We start from the raw sequence: 21,174 nt of genomic DNA, 5'->3' as shown, positions 1-21,174 counted from the left end.
GGCCAAGATACATTTATAGAAAAAAAACTTACATGAATGATTTATATTGAAATATGACTACTATACATATATGACAACAAAACTGTAATGAACCCCCATGGATTATTTTCCCTAGTGACAACACAGGAGCTAAAATACTAAAAAGTATAATACAATAAAAATAAAGTAATGATAGCATAACGACAGCTATATTCCAAGTATATTCTAGGAGATATTTCTATCAAGGCAAGATCTGAGACCTTTGGTGTTACAGTTCTAGTCAACTGCAGCTTGTTTGGCCCAAAACATGTCAGATGTGATCATTGTTTAAAGTAGAAACTGCAGGATCTGTTTTCACTTTTCAACATAACAATGTAGAAATTCCAAAGGAAACTGACTTTTCCTCCCATCATCGCAGTGAGGTCCCTTAGAAATATATTCACCCTATCTGGAATCTGTAACCTTGTTCACTTGTGTTATTTGCTGAAGGTCTCTCAGACAAAGAGCAGGTGTATACAGTAAAGAATTACCATAATAATCACCACTGAAACATGCAGGTAACACAACTGACGTTGACCAAAACAGAAAGGAAAACAGTTGAGGCTGGTAGGTGAGGTTTCTCTGCCATAAATCTCCTTATTTGGATGGACTGAGTGCTTTTACTGTCAGAGCCATGATGTCAACATACACAGAGGTGGGTGGACCCCGCGAACACGTCTGGGTGTGGTGTCCAGCAGACAAGGCTGTTTTTATATTTCTCACATCAATGGGGCCCACTGAGCTGTGACACAGCAACTATTTTTAGGGTTTGGGCTATAAACTCTCTGGCCTGCAGCCTACGCTTCACAAAGTTCAGTGTGAAACAGGCTCAGACCACTGAGACACACTTTTAATGAAATCAAGATTGTACCGCATGACTGGTGCTGTGTGAAAACACTTGAACTGGGATGATTTTATTAGACTGTCAGAGGAGGCAGAGAGATTATTTTCTCAGATTTCAAAGAAATCGCTGAAATAAACACTTAATTGGTGAGGCATTGTTATGTATTTTCCTATTTTGTGAATCATCTTGTGACCACCGGAGTCCTCTCAGGACATCTGGGCTCTAGCAGACACATATAAAAAGGTCTTTGTCTTATCCTTAGATTGCAGAAAAAAGATTATGAGAGTTTCTGATGTAATACAAATACATTAATTTTGGTATCTTACACAATTTAGGTAGCAAAGCTTCACAAAAAGCACATCCTGAAGTCATACAGCTCTCTTCCTCATTTTACGCCTTAGCAATCTGTCATTTTTCCTCATATGCTATTTTCATTTTGATTATGAAATCCTCTCAAATGTCATGACGTATCCTCAGATCACAGATTTGTTCCTAAAAAACGTTTTTTACATTTTGAGGTTCTAAGCAAGCAGCACCAGCATGTTCTATGTCAGGTGTTTAGCTGATGCTCCCATCTAGAATGACAGAAAGCGGCAGAATGGACCTCCACTCACTGATTACCACTTAACAAATGAGCGTGAAACACCAGGTCAAAGGTCACACGATCCACCTTCCCTAATAAGCGGAAGTGTGCTCATACTGAAAGTGAGATCATTCCCACAAAAGCACTGAATGCGTCAATCATTAATTCATTTTATAGTAGAGTCCATTTATTATGGTAAGTCATGATTTATTACTTCTGTGATTCTATTCTACTGACACTGTGCAATGAGGCAGCAGCTTTTTATGATTAAGGACTGAAACAGACTAAAATAAAAATAAATTCCAAACAGTCTGGATTTGGATTTTGTCATTTTATAAATAAATATGATGAGAGTGGGACATCACTTGTTAGCACTACCTGCCTGTTTGGGAGATAAAAATTAGATGAAACAATTAGAAGAATGTACAAAGAATTCTGCCAAACTAAAATTCTGTTGCTGTAAAGATACAAAAAGTCTGAACAAGTGAAATTCCCAAATAGTTTGTTCAAGCTTTATTAAAAAAAAGACCAAGACTCATCAGATATGGAGTCACAGTGAGCTGAGGGGGTTTGTTAACCGGTCTGAAGAGTGTTGCTTGAGTGAAGATACTCCAGAATCACAATTTCAATCATTTTGCTCATAAATATCAAAAACAGACTTAATCAATATACAACATGTACATAAAACATGAAAAACAGGGTGACCGTTCACACATTCAGACCAGTCTTGTGGACCATAGAAAACCTCTATGGCAGTATTTTTCCAAACTTTCTCTATCAGCAGAAAGGTCAGAAGAAAGATGGTTTCTTGCACTCTTTTCCAAGTAGCCTCTAGTATTTTCTATCAGCACTGTGATGAAGCAACAAAGTGACACTGACTGTTGGCATCTCACATTTCTTATGTTGGAGGGTAAAAATAAAGAGTGAAAATGACTGAAAACTGTCCAGAACTGCATCATGTATGACGGGGTCAGGACTCGGCAGGTGAAGGCTGGCTTGGCGCTCCGTTGCGGGTGCGGAGCTGCGACTGGGCAATGTCAGCCAGAGCACTCTGGATCTTCTCCAGCAGCATGTCGCCGCGGTAAACCACCTCCTCCAGACGAGCCGCGGCGTCGTGGTTCTCCTCCTCCAGCTGCCGTAGACTGGCCGCCTGACGGGAGGTCACAGATTCATTTCCAATGAACGGCGGCGGTATTTTCTGTGTTTCTGTGCATCAAATGACTGATGTGTGTTTGTTTATTAATTCACAATAAGCTATGGTGCAAAAAAGCCTTCAAAATAAGTAATGCACAAGCAAACAGTGACCTAAAAAGGCAACACTGATTATACAGCCTCATTATTTATGACAGAAGGTTCAGTGATTGACAGCTCTATCTATCTATACCTTATGCCAAACTCTACATGAAGACTTTAAAGCACAGCAGCTGGAGAGATAAGAAAATATACCTGGTTATATAAATATACTAGAATCAAGTGAGAAAATAAGGTAACCTTTTCACTCTGTTATAGCACCTGACTCAAAAGCCGTATATGCTTGTGCTGTTGAGACAAAGCTGCCAGTTAGTTGTAAATGACTGACAGCTCAGGATGGAAAACACATCACTCTTTTTCAGAGAGAGAGAGAAAAAAAAAAATCAAACAAATGTGAGAGAAGTGACTCACTGATGTATTCAGAGTCTCTTGGGATGTTCCCCTGCAGCTGATGATTTCAGTTACTAAATATTGTATTGGCACAGGTACTTAAAAGTGAATTACTGCCTATATATACAGTATAGGACAGCTGCTGTTACGTGAGCCTCTCCTCACATTGTGGTGACAGAAATGTGTGAGCGTTGTCACTGTCTGCATGGGTAATTTACATTTTCCTATATTGGTTGGCATCAGTGCATAACCATCATGTAATACTGCAAAATCTGTAGTCCTACATAGGCTTCATATATATGCAACCCTTTATTAGTCTGAATAGAAATCACGAATTTATAGCACCTCACTTAATGAGGATGAGATAAGTTCAGTGGTGGTAGGACTGTTGAACTGTGGGATTAAAATGCTGTATGACTCATGTTCTATGAGAAATTGAAGTGTCCTCTTGGGTTGATAGGCCAAATTAGCTGCATTGACACCATTTATTTCCAGGGAGGACAGTCAAGAGAAAGACACTTCACACTGCAACACAAGCTCAGCTGGTTTAGTTTGTTACAGGAAAGCCTCCTCTCCTGCGTGCTGTCTCAGTATATGCGTCTGTTGCTGCTGTATGTAAATGTACTTGACAGACATGCTCCATGGTACACTGACTGTTGTACTTGTTTACTTTGTTTTTTTGTTTTTTTTTACAAACACTGTTGCAATGTTGTAAATGTTGCAATGTGAGTTTGAAGAGAGAAACATACAAATACAGCATGTGATAAACTGATTAGTGTTGATGTTTCAGTAATTAAAAAATTGAATCTCCTACTGTCACGCCTGAAAGCAGCTGGAAAAGCATTCACCTGGCTCCCCCTGCTGGCTGAAAGCTAGAAGTGCTAACTGGGCTTTTGCGTGTGTTCGTCCCCTTTTCAGCTGAGAATCTGTATGTGATGCATGTCTAAAAAGGTACTTGTGAATGGTGCTGACCTGCAGAGCTGCCGTGGACTCCTCGCTGGGCAGAGAGTCGATCAGCACATCCACATCTTTGGCTGTTCTGGCTATCAGGGCGGCAAATAGCTGGGCATATTCTAGATAGAGATGAAAATGTTGAATCCTAACGTTAAACAAGTCATGTTTCTCCGAAATAAATAAATAACAAGGATCGTGGTTTTAAATCTGAACAGATAAGCTACCTTCGGTTGGGTTTGCTGGCTGATCTTTGTTGATGGCCGTCTGGATGTTACTGAAGGAGGCAGGAGGCGCACACTGTTGCAGAACGCCGATGGCATTACAAAACTGATCTGCAAGCTGGACACACAACACAACAATATCACTAAGATTACACTTTCATTCAAGCAGGAAACTCGTTGTTGACGCTGCCAGTCAGACATCCGTTCGCTACATAGTAGCTATGAGTTACTTTGAGTTTCTAATGTCGTAACACAGCAATACTGTAGCAAATGTTTCTGTGTAAGAGTCTCAAGCTGAACTTGTTAGTGTTAACGTTACAGGCCGCTAGTCGTTAGCTACCCAGTGATGGAATAACTGAAAACTTGGCTGCTGCTCCGCAATAGCTACCACCTTCAAATGATATAACTAGTCAAAATGAAGTTATTTTTTGTCAGTTATCGTTTAAAAACTCCCATATTTGCCTTACCGAATTGACAGCGTCTTGAAGCTGTGTTAGCCTGTCCGCCATATTTTCTGTAATTTAACAAACGACTGTCATTCATCTTCTTCTGGTTTTATTGGCGGGTGGTAAACAGCTTTCGGGTACACTACCGCCACGCACTGGGCACAGTCTAGTCGCGAAATGTCTTGATATAAAATCTCGCGAGATTGGACGGTATTTTGGGTGCTTTGGTTTGCATGTTAAAGTTCAGGGTTAGCTGCAGCTGCTTTATCTTGAGACTGACTTCTCAGCAAACGAGTATAAATCAACGTGTTAATATCTGCCGACATCTCCTTGTGCTTTAATAAGGAATAGAGCTGCATCAGAGGCTCTACTTACTGCCCGTGGATGTGGAGTAATTAGCCTGTAGCTAATGTTAGCTACCAAAACATCAACAGGAAGCAACGGACTAGCTTAATTGCAATGTCTTGCACTTTGAGTTCTCCAGGTACAACAATTTATTATTTCATGTATTTCCGAACATTAATTTAGAACTGTTTTGAATTCAAGTCTGCCAGTCAGACCAACATGTTTGTAATACGTGCCTTAAGTGGATTTGCATGACAGCTTTAGTGTTCTAAATCGGCTAATAAGTTAGCTGGTGCTGCGGTCGACAGACGGGGACTCCCAACTGAGTTCGCTCACGGACGCGTAGCCCCAGGTGGTTTAGACGATCTATCCCGCCGGATTATATTTCACGTATTATCATATATATACACTGCCCCCTGATTATATTTCACGTATTCGTGTCATTTATAGCATATATTATGTATTGGCACACGTATTATTTCTTAACCCCTGATTATATTTCACGTATTCGTGTCATTTATAGCATATATTATGTATTGGCACACGTATTATTTCTTAACACACCACTCCAGTAAGATTTCACGTATTATCATATATATACACTGTCCCCTGATTATATTTCACGTATTCGTGTCATTTATAGCATATATTATGCATTGGCACACGACTCCAGTAAGATTTCTAGCTGTTTCATAAATGCACAGTTAATGTTGTGCACTTATAGGCTGTTTTAATGCTGGGTACTTCGCATTGTATTTGGGAATACTTTTAGATGTATCTTTGCCCATCCCTGATTACTAGGCCTACAACAACAACAACAACTACTACTACTACTACAACTACTACCACAGATACTGAACGAAGGATACAGTACATCGTACTACCAAACCAGAGGCATGGCGAACTCAAGAGTATCTGTGATGTGACGTTAACTGACCGGAAACGGAAAGAGGATTTATCCACCACTTGTTAAAACGTAACGACAAAGTCAATTCATAGGCTAATGGTCATACTGTAGGTGTATTTGAAACAATATGTCACTAATTATATGTCAAATACACTTGTACGTAACAAAAAACTAACATAAAAAAGATAACTAGCTCCGTTATATGTCGGTGGGCTCGATAGTCTGGCTAGCGGGAGAGTGCCGACCGGGGATAGTCCCGCGTTGGGGTCGACAATCAGGGAATCGGTGCTGCTGGTGATATAATAGCAACACTAATCAGTTAACTGAATCAGAAAACTGTGTGTAATTGTCGTTACCTCTACCATAGCTAAGGTAAATATGGCGCACCAGTAACCCGATATATCAACACCAAAAAGGTAATGTTAGCTTGAGCGAATTAGCTGACACAGCAGCTGTCATCCGAGGTGTGACGAGGTGAAGGACGACGAGCTAAGTGCATGGTGTTATTTGTTAGTGCTCTGATCATTGTCGTCATTGTCCTGAACAGCTACTGTTTTAGTTACGTTAGTGAGTCTAATTGGACATAATGTAAAAATACAGACACGGAGAGTTTCGATTTTTGTTACTGTCACTCCACTTGGGGCCAGTAAGTGGTGTATTGAATGCCTTAATGAGGCGTAACTTCATGTACTTTATCTGAACCAATTTATAACCTGAGGTAAAAGCCAGATTAGAATACAAAGTCCAGACTTGTAAATCGAAATTGTGAGGGAATGGCTAGTTTGTCATTACATATCTCTTTATGATTATATTCAGGCCATTGTTTCCCTCACAAGTTCTATTAACATGCAAGCATTTTGAACCAGTCATCAGGCAGAGGCATTCATTTATCTTCACAGAAGAAAAGAGAACAAATTGACTCACATTTGTCGATCAAAACCGGAATGCTGTTGTTCATCATCTGTCACAGTTTTTTGTAATGATGACTTGTATCTCCCAGGCATGAACTGTACCTTAGAGAAGGTCCTGGCAGATGCCAAATCATTAGTTGAAAGGCTTCGTAACCACGACAATGCTGCCGAGATGTTAATCGAGCAGACAACATCACTCAACAAGCATGTGGATGCCATGAAACAGGTACGTTGTCACATGATGTTGGTGCCAGATAAATAGGAACGTTCTTTTTACAGATTCTTCTGCAAAATATCAGGAAAAGCTAACATGGGATAGAGTGAAAGCTATTTATAAAATAAGCATCATAAGACATAAGCCAACTACGTTAAAACCATTCAAATATTATTTTAACAGTGACTCTGGCTCAGCACTGTTTTCCAAATAGGAGCCATTTAACATATTGAACTGTAGATTGAAATCTTTCACTTGTATAATGAGAGTTGCTTCGTTTATCTTTTGTTGCCAGTACCAAGAGGAGATTGACACGTTGAACCAGGTTGCGCGACATCGTCCCCGTTCAAGTCTGGTCCTGGGAATCCAACAGGAAAACCGTCAAATCAGAGAGCTCCAACAGGAAAACAAAGGTGAATGGTTAATTTGATATTGTGTGTTGTAGGAGTTGTATACATCGTTGACTCCTGCACAAACCAAGCCTGTGTTCACTCTTCCTGCAGAGTTACGGACGTCACTGGAGGAACACCAGTCTGCCTTAGAGCTCATCATGACCAAATACAGGGAGCAGGTGTTCAGGCTCCTCATGGCGAGCAAGAGGGATGACCCTGCCATCGTGACGCAACTGAAGGAGCAGCACACCACGGTCAGTGAGGCCCACACTTGACTTTTGACTTGATTGCAAACTGAAATAAACTTGTAAGCTGATTTAATACGGACTATCAATTTCCACTGTCTGTTATTTCTGTATTTGTTTCCCCTTTGTAGGAAATGCAAGCACACATAGACAAGATCAATGAGATGGCCTCTGTGATGAGGAAGGCGATAGAGGTGGACGAGGGGCGAACATGTAAAGACGAGGAGAGGATTAAACAGCTCGAGGTAAAAGAAAATGTCTGACCCTGTTCCACATGTACTTCCAACAGTCCCAAATCCACAAGATGTTAGTTGTAGCAGCAAAATCCTGGTGGAGGGTATGGATTCTTGTCTTTGCACACAGTGAAAAATCTGAACTTCAGAGGAAAACCCTGAACATTTTTTTTTCCACTCTTTGTTAGACTGTTGGTTGTGGCTAGCTCACATGACACATGGAATTCCAGTGAGGATTGCCAGCGTTAGGAGCAGTAATTACACTAATAGGGAGTGCATGAAGTAGTGAGAAAGTTGTGACCTAAACCCATTAGCAGGCAGCACAGGTTAAAATCACAGAAGCCCTCCATACTGGATATGTATTAGTAATATCAGCACGTGTTAAAATCCTACTATTTACAACCCAAATAAAACAGACAGTAGATATATCCCAGATATGTTCCATTACTGTAAAATCTTGGAGGACATTACTCATAATATCGCTCTTAAGAAGTGATGTCTGCATTATCAGGTGCACAGGATCATGAAACTAGACTTTTATACACCTGTTTGTGATTTTTTTTTTCTTTTTTTGTCTGAAAAAATACGAGTGCAACATCAGTCAGCCACCTCAGGCTGTAACCAAGTCACACACTGAAACTGTCAATGCACACTGGTCACCAACGCATTGATCATCGAGCCTGGTTAACCTTTACCCTGTTCAATAGGGAAAGCCATAAACACACAGTAACAGTGAGAGTGAGATATCTTATCTTGACTGGGCCTTTCTTCTCCTGCAGTTTCTGCAGAGAAATACCATGACTCTTACCAGCTCACTAGCTACTAATAGCAAATTCTGCTCTCTAAGCTGCAGGGAGGTTTTCTTCTTGGGATATTGAACATTTTCCATGTGTTGCTTTTATGATTTATGGCACATTTATTTTCCTGGTTTGTCTCCTACCCCCTTATGCTGTCGTTTATTGGAAACCCATCTAGAGGAGTTTTAGATTGCAGAGAAATAGATGAATTCCTGCACGTTGTAGGAATGCTGGTGGTTATTTAGCAACAGCCGGTAGAGAATCAGAATGCCTGCATCTGTTATCTGTGCCCAAAGGTTTAACTTAAAAAGCCTGTGATAAATGCAGTAATAGTAATAGTGGTGGCATAACTGCATCCGAATGTTTGTGTCTTTTAGCTGGAGAACAATGGACTGCGAGAGCTGCTAGGAATCAGTCGAGAGGCTTTCCTGATTCTGAAGAGAGAAGATGCATCAGAGAGCACGTCACTGTCGCCGTTGCTAACCAGTGCTGACGTCAGCTTACGGAAGAGTTAGGGAGCCCATGGTGACTGCTCACCCCCCGTCCCCCTACCGCTGCCACTACTGTGTACAGTGTGTACAGTCTGTTGCCACATACTGCTTCACTTTTCACCTTATATTTTTTTCCAATGATCTTCTCCCTTTTCCTGGACCTTTTACAGCATGACGCCCTAGAGCTGGTCCCTGTCCTGTGATTCAGCCACAAGCAATGTGCACACACATCTTTCTCTCTTTCTCTTGTTTTTTTTTTTTTTTTCCTTTTCTGTTTGCTAATTTTGCCAGCATGCATGAGTCTGTGGTGCCTGCAAGGTTTTAATGTGTGAATGGGTAAAAGAAGGGCTTGAGTTAAAATAAATCTGTGAACATGAAATTTGCTTTGGGTTTAATTTGACTTGCAGACGTCTGACACAGCACAAATTCCCATGTTTCTAGTTCTCTTTGAGTGGCCTGTGCAAGTAGTCAACTTCTCACTTTCACTGTTTGTGTTATTGTAACATATTGCCACCGACAGCTAAAAAGCAGGAATAGAAACATGATCCGATCCACAGGATATGCTGTAACATCCAACTACCCCTTCTGGAGAGTACTGACAAGCCAGTTGGTGTTTATTTCAGTGGCTGAAGAACATTTTTGTAAAAGTAACAAATCATGAACCTTCTTTACTGCTTTAAAATAATTTTGTGCGCACAATATAGTTTTTGTTCATACTTTGATATTGTGATTGCTATGGTCTGGAAATAGATATTAAGAAAGAGCTCCCACTCCCCCTCCAAGAACCACATGTCCACAGCATGTCATATCACATTTAGTTGTTGCTAGGTAGTGATTCATCTTGCTAACATTTGCGATCTTAGAGAGTGGTTGGAGATGGCGGGAGGAGTTATCGCGGGACCCGGGGCGCGATTCTCGCCGAAGCGACGAAGAGCAGTCAAAGCGGCGGAGGGAGAAGGTCTAAACTCGGAACTGCCCAGTTCAGTGAAGCATGTCGTCTTTGCGTTTGCAGGGACCTCCACTATCCGAACACAGGAGGCTGAGAGGTTACCAATGATTTTATTGAGCAGCATTTAGAAGTCTTTTGTTGTCAAATCAACGAAGCAGAGGAGGAAAATGTCTCGCTGGATTTTGTGCCCGCTGCTGCAGCTGCTGCTCCTGGTGTGTGAAGTTCATGCTCAAGTGGAAAGTGAGTGAACGTTACTGGAGCTAGAAATGTGAATTACTTTCAGTTTTAGCAACATTATTTAGCTTTCTCATCTTTAGAACCGACAGGTATAGGGAGACGTGCTAGCTAACTGTGTGGAGTGGGTACAGTACTGAAGGTCGCTTCATACTGTACTTGTTACACTCCAAGTAAATCACTTCAGTGTCACTCGGCTGAACTTGTTATTGTTGTGTAGCTTTAGCTCACCTTAGCTAGCTGTTAAACTTAACTTGGTCAATGACAGTTTTATGTGCAGCTCAGTGTATACGAGTAAAAAACTGTGATTTGTCTGATTAAAGTCAAACAGAATGATCGAAGTTCAGCTAATACTGTAATCTGAGACCATCGAATCAAAACACATGGTGGATGTAAGAAATGAGGAAGTAAAACCAAGTGGAGCGAGAGAATTTGGTCTGATAGATAAATAATAACACATGATTTATGCAACTTTTCAAGTGTTTTCAATTTGATTGTGTATTCTGGGTTTCCGCTCCTAATTTAAAATTTCTTTCTGGAGGGAAAAGAGGATTTACCCCCTCATTCTGCACCAAACTGGAAGTAAAGAACCTCTTTTGGTGAATTTATTCAATTATTCAAGAGGGAAACTCTAACATGCATGGCTTATTTTAAATTAATTACATTTTAATTAATGAAAAAATAAGCAATAGTCAAAAGAATATGAGGACAGTAAATGCTGTTTTCCTCTCACAAGCCCTCTCTGGCTCAAATGATTCCCTTGTGTTCACATGTCAGAAGAATGAAGGCAGCAGGTCAGTCCTGAGCTGGAGTCTGACCTGCAAACAGTCTGGGTGAAGGCGGCACGTGTAACCTGCAACAAATCCACAGAGCTTTACCTTTAATACTTGACATTCGTCCTCTCTGCATGAGACACAGACATGCAGATACAACAAGACCATACATAAGATCCCAGCTGTGTGGCACTTGCTGTTATGTTATTGACGAACGCGGTCAGATAATGAAACGCAGTGCAAATAAAGACAGCTGCTATTAAAAACAGCTGTTGACTTTCTCTCAGACTTTGAGGCCCAGTGAAATCAATCAGAGGACAAAGTGAGAGAGATAAACGGTGAGGAAAGTTCAGTCTCACGGTGAGTTGAGGAACAGCACACAGATAGGGCTGAGTTGCAGCTGAGATGAGCTGTGATCTTTACAACTGAGAGATGTTTCCGAACGCCACAGTCAGATTGAAAGTTAGTGCAAAACCACTGGCCATTTTCCCTTTTTTTTCCTGGTTTTCTAGGTCAGGCTACACATGCTTATCAGATCTAATTTGTGGACCTTTGCTGTTGCGGGATTGTCATTTGAAGCGGTCACGGTGTTGCTCGGCAAATCATGCGTCAGTGTTTTTCTGCACATTCCACTCAGATTAATGATCACTTAAGAGTGAATATCTCCATGGTTGATTAATTATTACTGTGTTATTCAATTGGGAAAGAAAAAGCAGCCTTGAGCTGAGCAGATATATTTATTTACTTGTTTGAAAAGCAGCAATATACATTAATCAACATTCAAACGAATGCATCTGAGTTAGCTGAAAGGCTAGTTTTCATTGGTGGTCCCTTTGCTAGAAGGTGTTAGGCATCCCAGAATAATAAAAATAACACATTATGGTATAAAAGTAAATGTACTCAGTCGCCGTCCACCACTGACAAACAGTGGTTGCGGGCTTCAGATTTCAGCGTCAGTGTTGGCCTCCTTGTCTTGGCACCAGCTGTCTGATGTCAGGGAATTGAATTTACATGTTACTGTATGTTGCCTTGTGTCCGTCACAATTGGCCCTTGTTCCTCACTACAGTAACTTAGATTGGCGGAAAACAAACTTTATGTCTAAACGTAGTACTATGTGCATCTACAGCCTGAGTAATCCGTGACAGTGCTCTCAAAACACTCAGAAAAAATCCTTTGCATTTGACTTAACAAGCTTGGAATTTGAATCGCCCTGTCTTAAGTCCAAAGTCAGAGGAAATTTGAAAACGACAACAGCAATATATGTAAAGTATAGTAACAATCATAAGAATGAAAAGATATTGATCATTGGCACCAAATGTGTGAATTTACTCTCCCCCTCTGTGTCACAGACAGGGTGATTTTCCTGCCGGGAACTTTCCAGAACGTGAGCCTCTCCCAGAATGAGACGGTGCAGGCCGTGGTGTCCAGGATCCCCTCAGAGGTGGCTTTCATCACTCTGCAGTTCCACACGCAGCACCACAACGCCACGCTCTCCTACACCCGGGTGAGACGGCGCTGCCCTGCCTCACAGCTCGAGAGTTTCACAGCGTTAAACTGGTGGTAACAGCCAATAATGGGCTGGATTACATAGAAAAATATAAAGGCATGGTTCAGCATTTTGCGAAACACACTTATTCACTTTATTTCTCATTAAACTTGAAGCTACAGCCAGCTGCTGGTTAGCTTAGCTTAGCACAAAGACTGGTAACGGGGTCTGTTTCCAGTCTTTGTGCTAAATTAAGCTAAGCTAAGCTAATGAGCTGCTGGTTTCATATTCAGTGCACAGACATGAGCTCGCTGTAAAATCAGATATGTTAAGTATGATGCCTGAATGGCTGAAATGATAAAGTCAGTGAGCTAATGTTCCATTTTTTTAAAAGAAAAAATCTGAACTTGTCAATCGTGCTCATGTTTTATTCAGTCCTGCTGAATAATGCAACACATCTGCTTCCTCTGTGAGTATATGTGGATATGTCATTGGATTAGACGGGCCACTAAATGAAATGAGATACTGTGAGTCGGCCAGGCAGTCAGTTCTACCTCCGATTCATGAATGAGGCTTTGTGAGGGAGGTCGTCTGACCCACGGAGAGAAGTGGCAGTCAGCTGATGTACAGTCCACTGGTCATGAGTGGCAAACAGGGCGACTCTGAGGGAAAACCTCCTGGCGTCGGTCCCAGAAGTCTCAGGGGCGAGCTCAGTTTAGGTCAACCCTGCGCAGACGGCCAGATCGCCTAAATTAGTTTAGTTTTACGTATTTTCACTGGTGATGGAAAGCAGGGGAAAGGAAAACAAACGCATGTGAGGTTCTCAGTGGCAGGAAACGTCTCCTCGAAGAAGAAGAAGAAGAAGAAGAAGAGTCTGTTGATGCAGATGAACGCCAGAACTCAGCATGGATCGCTAGCACCAAAACCTGCACAGGGAAGTCAGAGAAGAAGAGGAAGTGTGTTTTCAAACCCAAGTGGTTTAATACAGAGGGAACATGCACGCTACACGCTTCTGTTTCCTTTATATTGTGATCTGTCTTCCACTAATGTCGTTTTTCCCTTTATTTTTATCACTCACTCGCTTCAGGTGAACCCCCAATTTTTTTTTTTAGGTTCAGCCAGTGTGGTTGTATCTTCAGGTTAACAAACCACTTGTATAAATCTCATCAGTTTTCATTATCAAAGCGAATCAACCCCTTGAACTTGAGCGTGTCGGAATGGAAATCGGACATGCTTTCATAAACCGAACACACAGCGCGCTCGGTTGAATCACTGTGTGTGTTTCCTGTTGATGACTAATGAGGAGTCATATTGAGCTGTAATCCTTTACACACTTGTGATTTAGAGTGGTTTGTTGCTCTACTTCAGTGGCGCGTTAGAGAAATTCAGTGGAAACCACATCGAATGGGGTGTCTCTTTGCGCTCCTGCACCACCCGTCCTACAATGGATTTATTGTATGAGCAGTGGACTGAGGGCCACACTATGTGGGTACAGTGCTTCGATGCTGCCAGGCTCTGCACAGAACAGTCATTCAGTGTTTGCTCACTGAAAAATCTGTGGCAAAATGTATGTCCATGTCAGAAATATGTGGCATGTTTCAGGGTGATATCTGTCCAAATAATGTCATTTCTGAGCTGTTCAACATTTGTTCCATGACATTCACCATTTAGCCCCACTGATGTACCAGTCAGCTGATTTTATTGGCTGATATTGGCCTGTTGTTGTATCAGTAAAGGCGTGCATGTTGTTGCATATAATGTCAACAACAGTATGTTGAACAGGATCTGTTGAACCCGGTGATGAAGCACGGTGGTCATATTGGTTTTTTTTTTACATTTTGTCTCCTAGTACAGAGCGCGATGGTCATTTTTTTTTTCCATTTCCAGGAACACACGTTCTGTTGTCAGCCAAGTAGTTCATGTGAACTGGCAGGTTATCGGTTCAGGATGTGGTGAACCGTGCCACCCATTCCTTTCTAAAGATGTGAATCATACAAAAAGAGGTGACAAATGCATCATTTCTTTTTTTAAAAACACAAACTCATGAACAAAACCAGCTGGGCACTGTAGTATTTAGCAAATACTACTCAAAGAGGAGCAAATAGTGCTTTTGTTGGGGTCTGTTTTCAGCTGTGGATTAATACACGTTTGGCCATCATCATGATAAAAGTTGACACCCAGAACAACACTGTGGCTAACTGACTGTGTTTTTCAGCTTTTGGTTGCGGTGGTCACCACTCTCACCCCCCCACAGCAGAGCTATCTGTGGCCTTCTGTGAACTTCTCCTGTCGGCTGCCAATGAAAAGAATGAATTTCTTTGCTTCAGTTGTTAGCGAATAATAGAATTTGTTCAAAAGAAGATTCCAGGAGGGCGAGTTTCCTGTGACTCGGGTCATTTTCCGAACGCGGATGCGAGCGCTTCTTGACCTTTTGCTCACAAACAGTCTCATGAGTCTTATCAGAAGCTCAGCTGTTGAAAAATGTCTGTAGAGTCTGTAGTGAATCATAATCCTCAGCAAGTAACATGCACGCTTGGTCAGTGACACAGTAATCCATAAAACAAAACACAGACATACTGTCTGTGTTTGCATATGTCTGCCTGTCTGTCCATCAGCCTGTCTAAGTTGTGATCATGCTGTTTGTTTGTGTTGATGTGTGTGTTGGGTTCAGATGGCAGACCAGGGTCACTCTCTGACGGCGGTGGACTCGGGGCTCCTGTCAGCTCTCCAGCCGGGCCAAGCGTCCGTCTCCTTGTTCCTGTCTTCCCCTGGTGGTGACGCTGTGGCGGGCACTGGGGTCATCCTCCCATACTCCAGCCAGGGTACTTCAACATGTTCCAGTTAAACCGGGCCATGAACAGACATGCCAGTGCTCTTCACCTCTGATTTCTTTCACTCTGCCTTGCATAAGAAGTCAGAAGGAAGGAAGGAAGTCACAGCCACTGCTCATGAAAACAGTTTCTAAGCATGGAAACTTACATTTGCCACAAGCTAAAAAAATAACCAGTTGATTGTGATTTCGACTTGAGGAAGCTCACGCAGACCATGAGTGAGCGCTGGCAGTGATTGTGCGTGCTCGCTCATATGCCGTCTGAGTGCGATGCCAAGTCATCCTGACATGGCAGGGCGCCACTAAGCCTCAGCAGCTTCTAATAACGCATTTGCTTTGTCTTAGATCCAGTCCCTGGAGCTTGCAACATGGAGTTCGACCTGGACATCGACCCGAACGTCTACATCCTCTACAACCTCTACGAGACCACCATCCGCTTTGCACCGGCGAACTTAGGATACGAGAGGTAAAGATCCACTGGCATCGTCTGCACTGCTTCCTGTTCACGCTGTGCAGCATGAGGCAGCATTAACTCATCTGCCGACACACTGCCCCGCTGTCTGTTTGCTTTGAAGTGATCTCGTGCTCTCTCTCACACACACACACACACACACACACACACACACACACACACACACACACACAGCCTCCTCCTCCTCCTCCTCTATCGCAGCCGGTCGTACTCGCTTCATTTTCTCAAGAATGTCTGTTGTGTGTCAAAGCCGTCTTGGGGCAGAAGGAGAGTTGTTGGCTTGTGAATTCATCTCCCGTTGCGTCACTACCTGCCGGCCTGCACAGTTTTTACACCTCGAGCCGGGTTTAGTAACTCAGCGGTGAACGCTTTTGAGGAAGAAAATGTTTCTGCGCGTTCGCCTGCAGGTTTCAGTTCTGCATCGCAGTCGCTGCTGTGGTTTGGCTACGAGGATGGTCTTGAGTGATTCCAAACAGCATGTGGGAAAATTGTGGAAACATCTCAACAACTGTGGAAAATGTCATTTTCAGCCCTTTAGAAGCAGGGCTTTGTTTTGTTGACTGTCTTTGATTGCCAGTCAGTTCATTTCAGTTAAACCTCGACTTGTTTGACACGTCTGACTGGTGTGAGTCGTCTAAGGTGAGGAATCGAGGTGAGCTGTCAATCATATACTGAACAGCTGCATTCACGTGGTGCCAGCACCAGTGAAATCCAAATGTTTTTCCAAAGATTCAGTGCTCTTTTTTCTTTGTTTTGTGTACTTTTCTGGGCTGTTCCTGCAGCTGTCATCCATAATTAGATGTACGCCGCTCCTCCACTTGCTTTGTGGGACAGCAGTGTGTATATCGACGGCGTGCTCGGCGCACAAAGTGGATGAGAGTTCAAACACTGTGGAGCCTGGTGTTGAGGGAGGATTTCTGAAAACCGAAACTAAAGCATGAAAATAGTCTGCTTTGCACATTAGTGCAGTATAAAGCCTTTGATTCAGCATTCACGAGTCAGGAGGGAGTCTGCAGCCATGGCTGCTGTTGAAGGCTGAGCTCGTACCTCTGCACCAGATGCATGTGAGCCCCCCGTCACCGCTCCCATACGCAGTTGCAGTTCACACGGTGCACTGATAAACCACAGAATTACAGCGAATGGAATTACAGAAAGAGCTGTTCATGTCAGGTTTCAGTTTTAGTGTCTTTGCACTCGTTTTCTCCCTCTCATTCAATTAAGTTTCCATGCGTAATGGAGACGTTTGTTTGTCAGAGCCAGCGGACTTAACATTTTCTGTTGACAGCGCACGAGCGACACACTGAGCCTTTCAGCTTCACAGATTTGTCCCGACTGTCCTCACTGTCCATCAGGGGAGGAGCTCCTCCGGCCTGCGACCAAACCACGGAATCCAACACGCGCTGGCGGCTGCGGTATGACGTCTACCAGTACTTCCTGCCTGAGAACGACCTATCGGAGCGCAGCCTGTTCATTGGCATCCAGGCTGTGGCCGACGTCCGGGGCATGGCGGAGAACGGCAAACGGGTGGGGCTCCGAGAACACCGTCATTTCGCTCAGGAGATTTCTTCTGATGGGGAACGTGTTTTGTGACAAATGACAGGACAGCAGCTGACGTGCCGCTCGCTAACTCTTCAACACCCGCCTCCCCACAGGTCATGACGCTGTCATCATCAGATCTGAGCATGGTGGTGTTCAACTCCATCCCCGGTCAGGGCGTCATCTACTCCGTCATCGTCAGAGACCCGCTGCTGAACACCTCGGCCTCCTACATCCCCGTCCACACCTACGCCTGCAGTTTCACATCCACCCTGGACGGCTGTCAGACGCTCGGTGAGCTGCAGACCCGTTACTGCTTTATTACTAGATATGATGAAGCTCATTGCAGACGGTTAATGATTTCTATTAATACACACAGGAAAGATATCTACGAAGATTTTCTTCACCGTCGCTGGCCTGGCGGGTCTGTTTGTCTGCTTCGTTGGCCATCGATTCTTCAAATGTGGTGAGTGGAGGCTTGGGGATTTCTTCTTCTGCACACTTTCTGTTCCCATCATGGAGGCAGCAGTGGACAGGACTCAAAACTCTCTAAATTTAGCTTTTTTCCAGTCATACTTCACTCCAGGGTCAACAGAGTAGATCAGTGGGGGTCAGGGGTCATGTTTGCACGGCGTAACTTCTACGTAGGGGCTTAAAAATGACTCGCAAGGGAGCAAAGCTCAGGCGTGGTGTGTTCACAGTACGGCAGAGTGGTGGATACCCGTGGAGCGTTTGTAGAACTAACACCAGAAACTCAGCGGGTGCGGCGGCAGCCTGCCTCTCATGTGGTCTCCCTCACATGTGATACAGAAATGTATTTGTTCCCAGCTGAACTCATGACTGTGATCTGCCGCTGATAGATCTGAGCGACAGCATTAGAGGATACGGTGCAGTTTACTTCAGAGGGAGAGCGTGTGGCTTCATCGCCGTCCAGCAGCTAAATTGTCATTAGTGATGTTTGTGTAGAGTGATCAGACATGTCTGGCTTGGTTCTGTGATTGAATTACTGTGATGTCTAAAGGTTTTATTCTCTTTCTTCCTGTTTTCCTCCTCCCCTCCGCTCTGTGTCTCTGTCACGCAGAGTTGTTTTGCATGGGGTTTAGCTTCGCAGCGTTTTTCTTCTTCGTGCTGATCACCAGGACCACAGAGCTGGACTACGACAGTGAGTGTTATACAGCCGCAGCGCAGGCAGCAGAGTTAGAACACATCTGAGCTCGGGGCCTGACGTTTGTGTCTGTTTGCGTCTCCCTGCAGTCTGTCTGGCCGTGTCAGCGGTGATCGGCGTGGTGGGCGGGGTCCTCCTCATGATGAGCTGGTGGCGTTTCGGTTCGGTCATGGCCTGCATCGTCGTGGTTGGGCTGATGCTCGGCTTCCTCACCGCCTCCACTGTCCTCTTCACTCCTCTCGGTAGGAAACGGATGTCCCAGCATGACCCCAGTTGTTTGGTTTCAGTGGCTCGTAGATGCTACAGAAGTCAGCCAATCCTGGTCAAGGTACAAATACTGCTACGTTCAGTGTGTTTCATGTGTTTTCAGGTGACCTCGATGTGTTCAGGCACTCGGACGTGGTTTTCTGGGTGACGTTCTGCTGCATCATGATCATTGTTCCGCTCTTCTTCGTGCGTTGGCCCAGAGAGGTAACAGATTGAACGCTTCAACCCACTCGCTGCAGTCTGGGTTGCTTTGAATTGCGTCGCTTCGGCGCCATCTAGCGGCAGTAATAAGAATGACGCTGACGGGCAGCGCACACAATCATTTGAAATTTAAAAAAACATCCTCAACACATGATGATGATACTCAACATGACACAACGGACCAAATCACATCACACTGTGTTTCTTTGGTATCAGGGTAACATCATCACGTGCGGCGTCGTCGGTGCTTACGCCGTAATCCTGGCTGTCAACGCCTACATTTACACCAGCCTCTCCTACATCACGCTGAACATCCTCAAACGCTTCCTCAACAACAGCTACAGCGCGGCGTTCACTGACGTGCCCTTCCAGACCATCGGTGAGTATCCCGGCGGAAACCGCAATCTCAGTATCAACCACAAACGTCTTTGATGTAATCCTGTCCCTCTTTCAGACTACGTCATGATCACGGTGTGGGTGGTGCTCGGGGTCGGCGGCGTCGTGCTGCAGCTGTACCGCGAGCGCTCCCGCCCGTTCTTCCCGCCCAGCCCGTACCTCATGTGGCAGCAGGAACGCGAACGCCGCAAGACCAACGTCCTGGACCCGAGGCACCACTTCGCCCCGCTGCCCAACCGCCTCCTGGCCAGAGTGCGGCAGCTCACCAAGAGGGCCGAGCCGGCCGGAGAACACACACCTCTGCTCCTGTAAAGCCTCAGCCGCCCTCGCCGTCGCTCTCTAAGTCGAGGTCTGAAGCAGAGAGCAAACTGGGATGCATTTTCAACCAGTGGAGGCTCAGACTGCCACGTTACAAAGAGGCAGAGAGATCCTGGCGACTGGGAGGAACACAGTTCTCAAAAGTGCCGCATAAAAGACCCAAAGAGGGATTCTGACTCTTCTTTTTTTATTTCCAAAAAGTTTTGTACAAAGACTTCTTTCCCCCCTGAACGCCACATTTATTTAACGCTTAAATAGCATTTTAACAGTCACTGGTCCTGAAGAAGAACTAAAGCCTTTGAATGTCTTTAATATCTAAAATGTCGTAGCTTCATGGAATCTGTTACTTCTGCTCACTTCACTGTCTGCACGTAAAACCCAGCGAGGCGTTTATCTGTGCAGAGCTGGATGTTCTATATTTTTGGCCACTCAGAACTTTGTACTTTGGTCTTAAACCACAGGCTCAGGCCGCACTTTTAGTAGAAATGCTGTGTAAAAGATGATGTTTTAGACTAATGATGCATCACGCAGGTCAGTAAAGTGAGGTCACAAACAAACCAATCGCAGTAAACAAACACAATATTGCACTGTTTTTTACATTTTAGCCTACAAAATAAGAGAAAGCATCCAGCCTGTTTCTCCCTCCCTGCAGATGTTTGAAGTTCTTGTTTAGTTCTGTGTTCCTGGTTGGACGACACGTGGCGGTCCGGTCGCTCTTTTTGTAATTTGCACACTGGATTTTAATATATTTAATTGTTCCGGCTGTAACGGCGCTGATTGATGATGGTTTAATCTGTTTGTGCCATGACTTTTCTCAGGGTGTCACACTCGACTGCACTGAGTCAACTGATGAAACCTTCCACTTGTGTCTGGAAGCCTGTGAATGTCTGTCAGTATTTTGTTTGGCCAGAGTTCAGCTCTGGTCTCATGACTTTAAAACAATAAAAGCCAAAACAGTCATTTGCAGTTGAACGTGTTTTGATATTGACAGAGCCGTGCTGTTGGGAGTACGTGGAGGATGTGGTTTGGTATCATCTGGCTGAAATAAGCAAGGCCTTCCAGAGAAAGATGTCATGTGCACTAATGCAGCCTCGTACCGTCACGTACGCTGGCTTTTGAACTGTGTGCTGACAACAAGCTGGATGGTTGGTTGGCTGGTTTTAATGACAGTATGTTCTGCTGACAATGAGACACATTGATCTTAAGTTTGCCAGCTCAGTCTGTCTCTCTCCATCTCTGCCTCAGACACACTCAGCCTCTCTGGGAGGCTCTTTTTATACCCACTCATGTTGCTCACCTGTTGC

General features: G+C 43.9%; 3 protein-coding genes across 4 annotated transcripts; 2 read left to right on the top strand and 1 right to left on the bottom strand.

Annotated features, from left to right (window-relative positions):
* Positions 1-1,930: 1,930 nt before the first annotated feature.
* med21 (mediator complex subunit 21) lies at positions 1,931-4,859 on the bottom strand. Its single transcript, XM_076721730.1, has 4 exons — positions 4,729-4,859; positions 4,265-4,379; positions 4,059-4,159; positions 1,931-2,595 (listed from the first exon to the last, which is right to left on the bottom strand). The coding sequence occupies exons 1-4, from the start codon at positions 4,768-4,770 to the stop codon at positions 2,416-2,418; spliced, it is 438 nt and encodes a 145-aa protein (XP_076577845.1). The 5' UTR covers positions 4,771-4,859; the 3' UTR covers positions 1,931-2,415.
* Positions 4,860-4,919: 60 nt separating this feature from the next.
* Positions 4,920-9,618, top strand: fgfr1op2 (FGFR1 oncogene partner 2). The gene is made up of 6 exons (XM_076721686.1): positions 4,920-5,191; positions 6,960-7,096; positions 7,380-7,497; positions 7,588-7,730; positions 7,853-7,966; positions 9,129-9,618. The coding sequence occupies exons 1-6, from the start codon at positions 5,167-5,169 to the stop codon at positions 9,264-9,266; spliced, it is 675 nt and encodes a 224-aa protein (XP_076577801.1). The 5' UTR covers positions 4,920-5,166; the 3' UTR covers positions 9,267-9,618.
* A 527-nt stretch (positions 9,619-10,145) lies between these two features.
* tm7sf3 (transmembrane 7 superfamily member 3) lies at positions 10,146-20,830 on the top strand. 2 transcript variants are annotated; one of them, XM_076722884.1, is made up of 12 exons: positions 10,146-10,431; positions 12,549-12,703; positions 15,357-15,507; positions 15,861-15,981; positions 17,340-17,511; positions 17,640-17,817; positions 17,903-17,989; positions 18,605-18,685; positions 18,778-18,930; positions 19,059-19,159; positions 19,373-19,535; positions 19,611-20,830. In XM_076722884.1, the coding sequence occupies exons 1-12, from the start codon at positions 10,359-10,361 to the stop codon at positions 19,862-19,864; spliced, it is 1,689 nt and encodes a 562-aa protein (XP_076578999.1). In that variant the 5' UTR covers positions 10,146-10,358; the 3' UTR covers positions 19,865-20,830. The 2 variants fall into 2 exon arrangements, with proteins under 2 accessions (XP_076578999.1, XP_076579000.1); XM_076722885.1 differs by lacking the exon at positions 19,059-19,159 and having other exon boundaries at positions 10,174-10,431; positions 18,778-19,016.
* Positions 20,831-21,174: the final 344 nt, after the last annotated feature.

Source organism: Chaetodon auriga, chromosome 22 (genome assembly GCF_051107435.1).
Source record: "Chaetodon auriga isolate fChaAug3 chromosome 22, fChaAug3.hap1, whole genome shotgun sequence".
In the NCBI taxonomy this organism is placed as follows: domain Eukaryota; kingdom Metazoa; phylum Chordata; class Actinopteri; order Chaetodontiformes; family Chaetodontidae; genus Chaetodon; species Chaetodon auriga.
Note: the sequence above shows the minus strand (reverse complement) of the source record. Positions and strands in the feature narration are given on the sequence as shown.

Excerpts from the sequence above, each read along its gene's own strand:
- med21 (XM_076721730.1), bottom strand. The coding sequence starts at position 4,770 with ATGGCGGACAGGCTAACACAGCTTCAAGACGCTGTCAATTCG. Across the intron at positions 4,380-4,728 it reads TTCAAGACGCTGTCAATTCG|CTTGCAGATCAGTTTTGTAA; the intron begins GTAAGGCAAATA and ends TTGTGTGTCCAG. Across the intron at positions 2,596-4,058 it reads AGTCCACGGCAGCTCTGCAG|GCGGCCAGTCTACGGCAGCT; the intron begins GTCAGCACCATT and ends ACCTCCCGTCAG.
- fgfr1op2 (XM_076721686.1), top strand. The coding sequence starts at position 5,167 with ATGTCTTGCACTTTGAGTTCTCCAG. Across the intron at positions 7,731-7,852 it reads TGAAGGAGCAGCACACCACG|GAAATGCAAGCACACATAGA; the intron begins GTCAGTGAGGCC and ends TCCCCTTTGTAG. Across the intron at positions 7,967-9,128 it reads AGAGGATTAAACAGCTCGAG|CTGGAGAACAATGGACTGCG; the intron begins GTAAAAGAAAAT and ends TGTGTCTTTTAG.
- tm7sf3 (XM_076722884.1), top strand. The coding sequence starts at position 10,359 with ATGTCTCGCTGGATTTTGTGCCCGCTGCTGCAGCTGCTGCTCCTGGTG. Across the intron at positions 12,704-15,356 it reads CCACGCTCTCCTACACCCGG|ATGGCAGACCAGGGTCACTC; the intron begins GTGAGACGGCGC and ends TGTTGGGTTCAG. Across the intron at positions 15,508-15,860 it reads CCTCCCATACTCCAGCCAGG|ATCCAGTCCCTGGAGCTTGC; the intron begins GTACTTCAACAT and ends GCTTTGTCTTAG.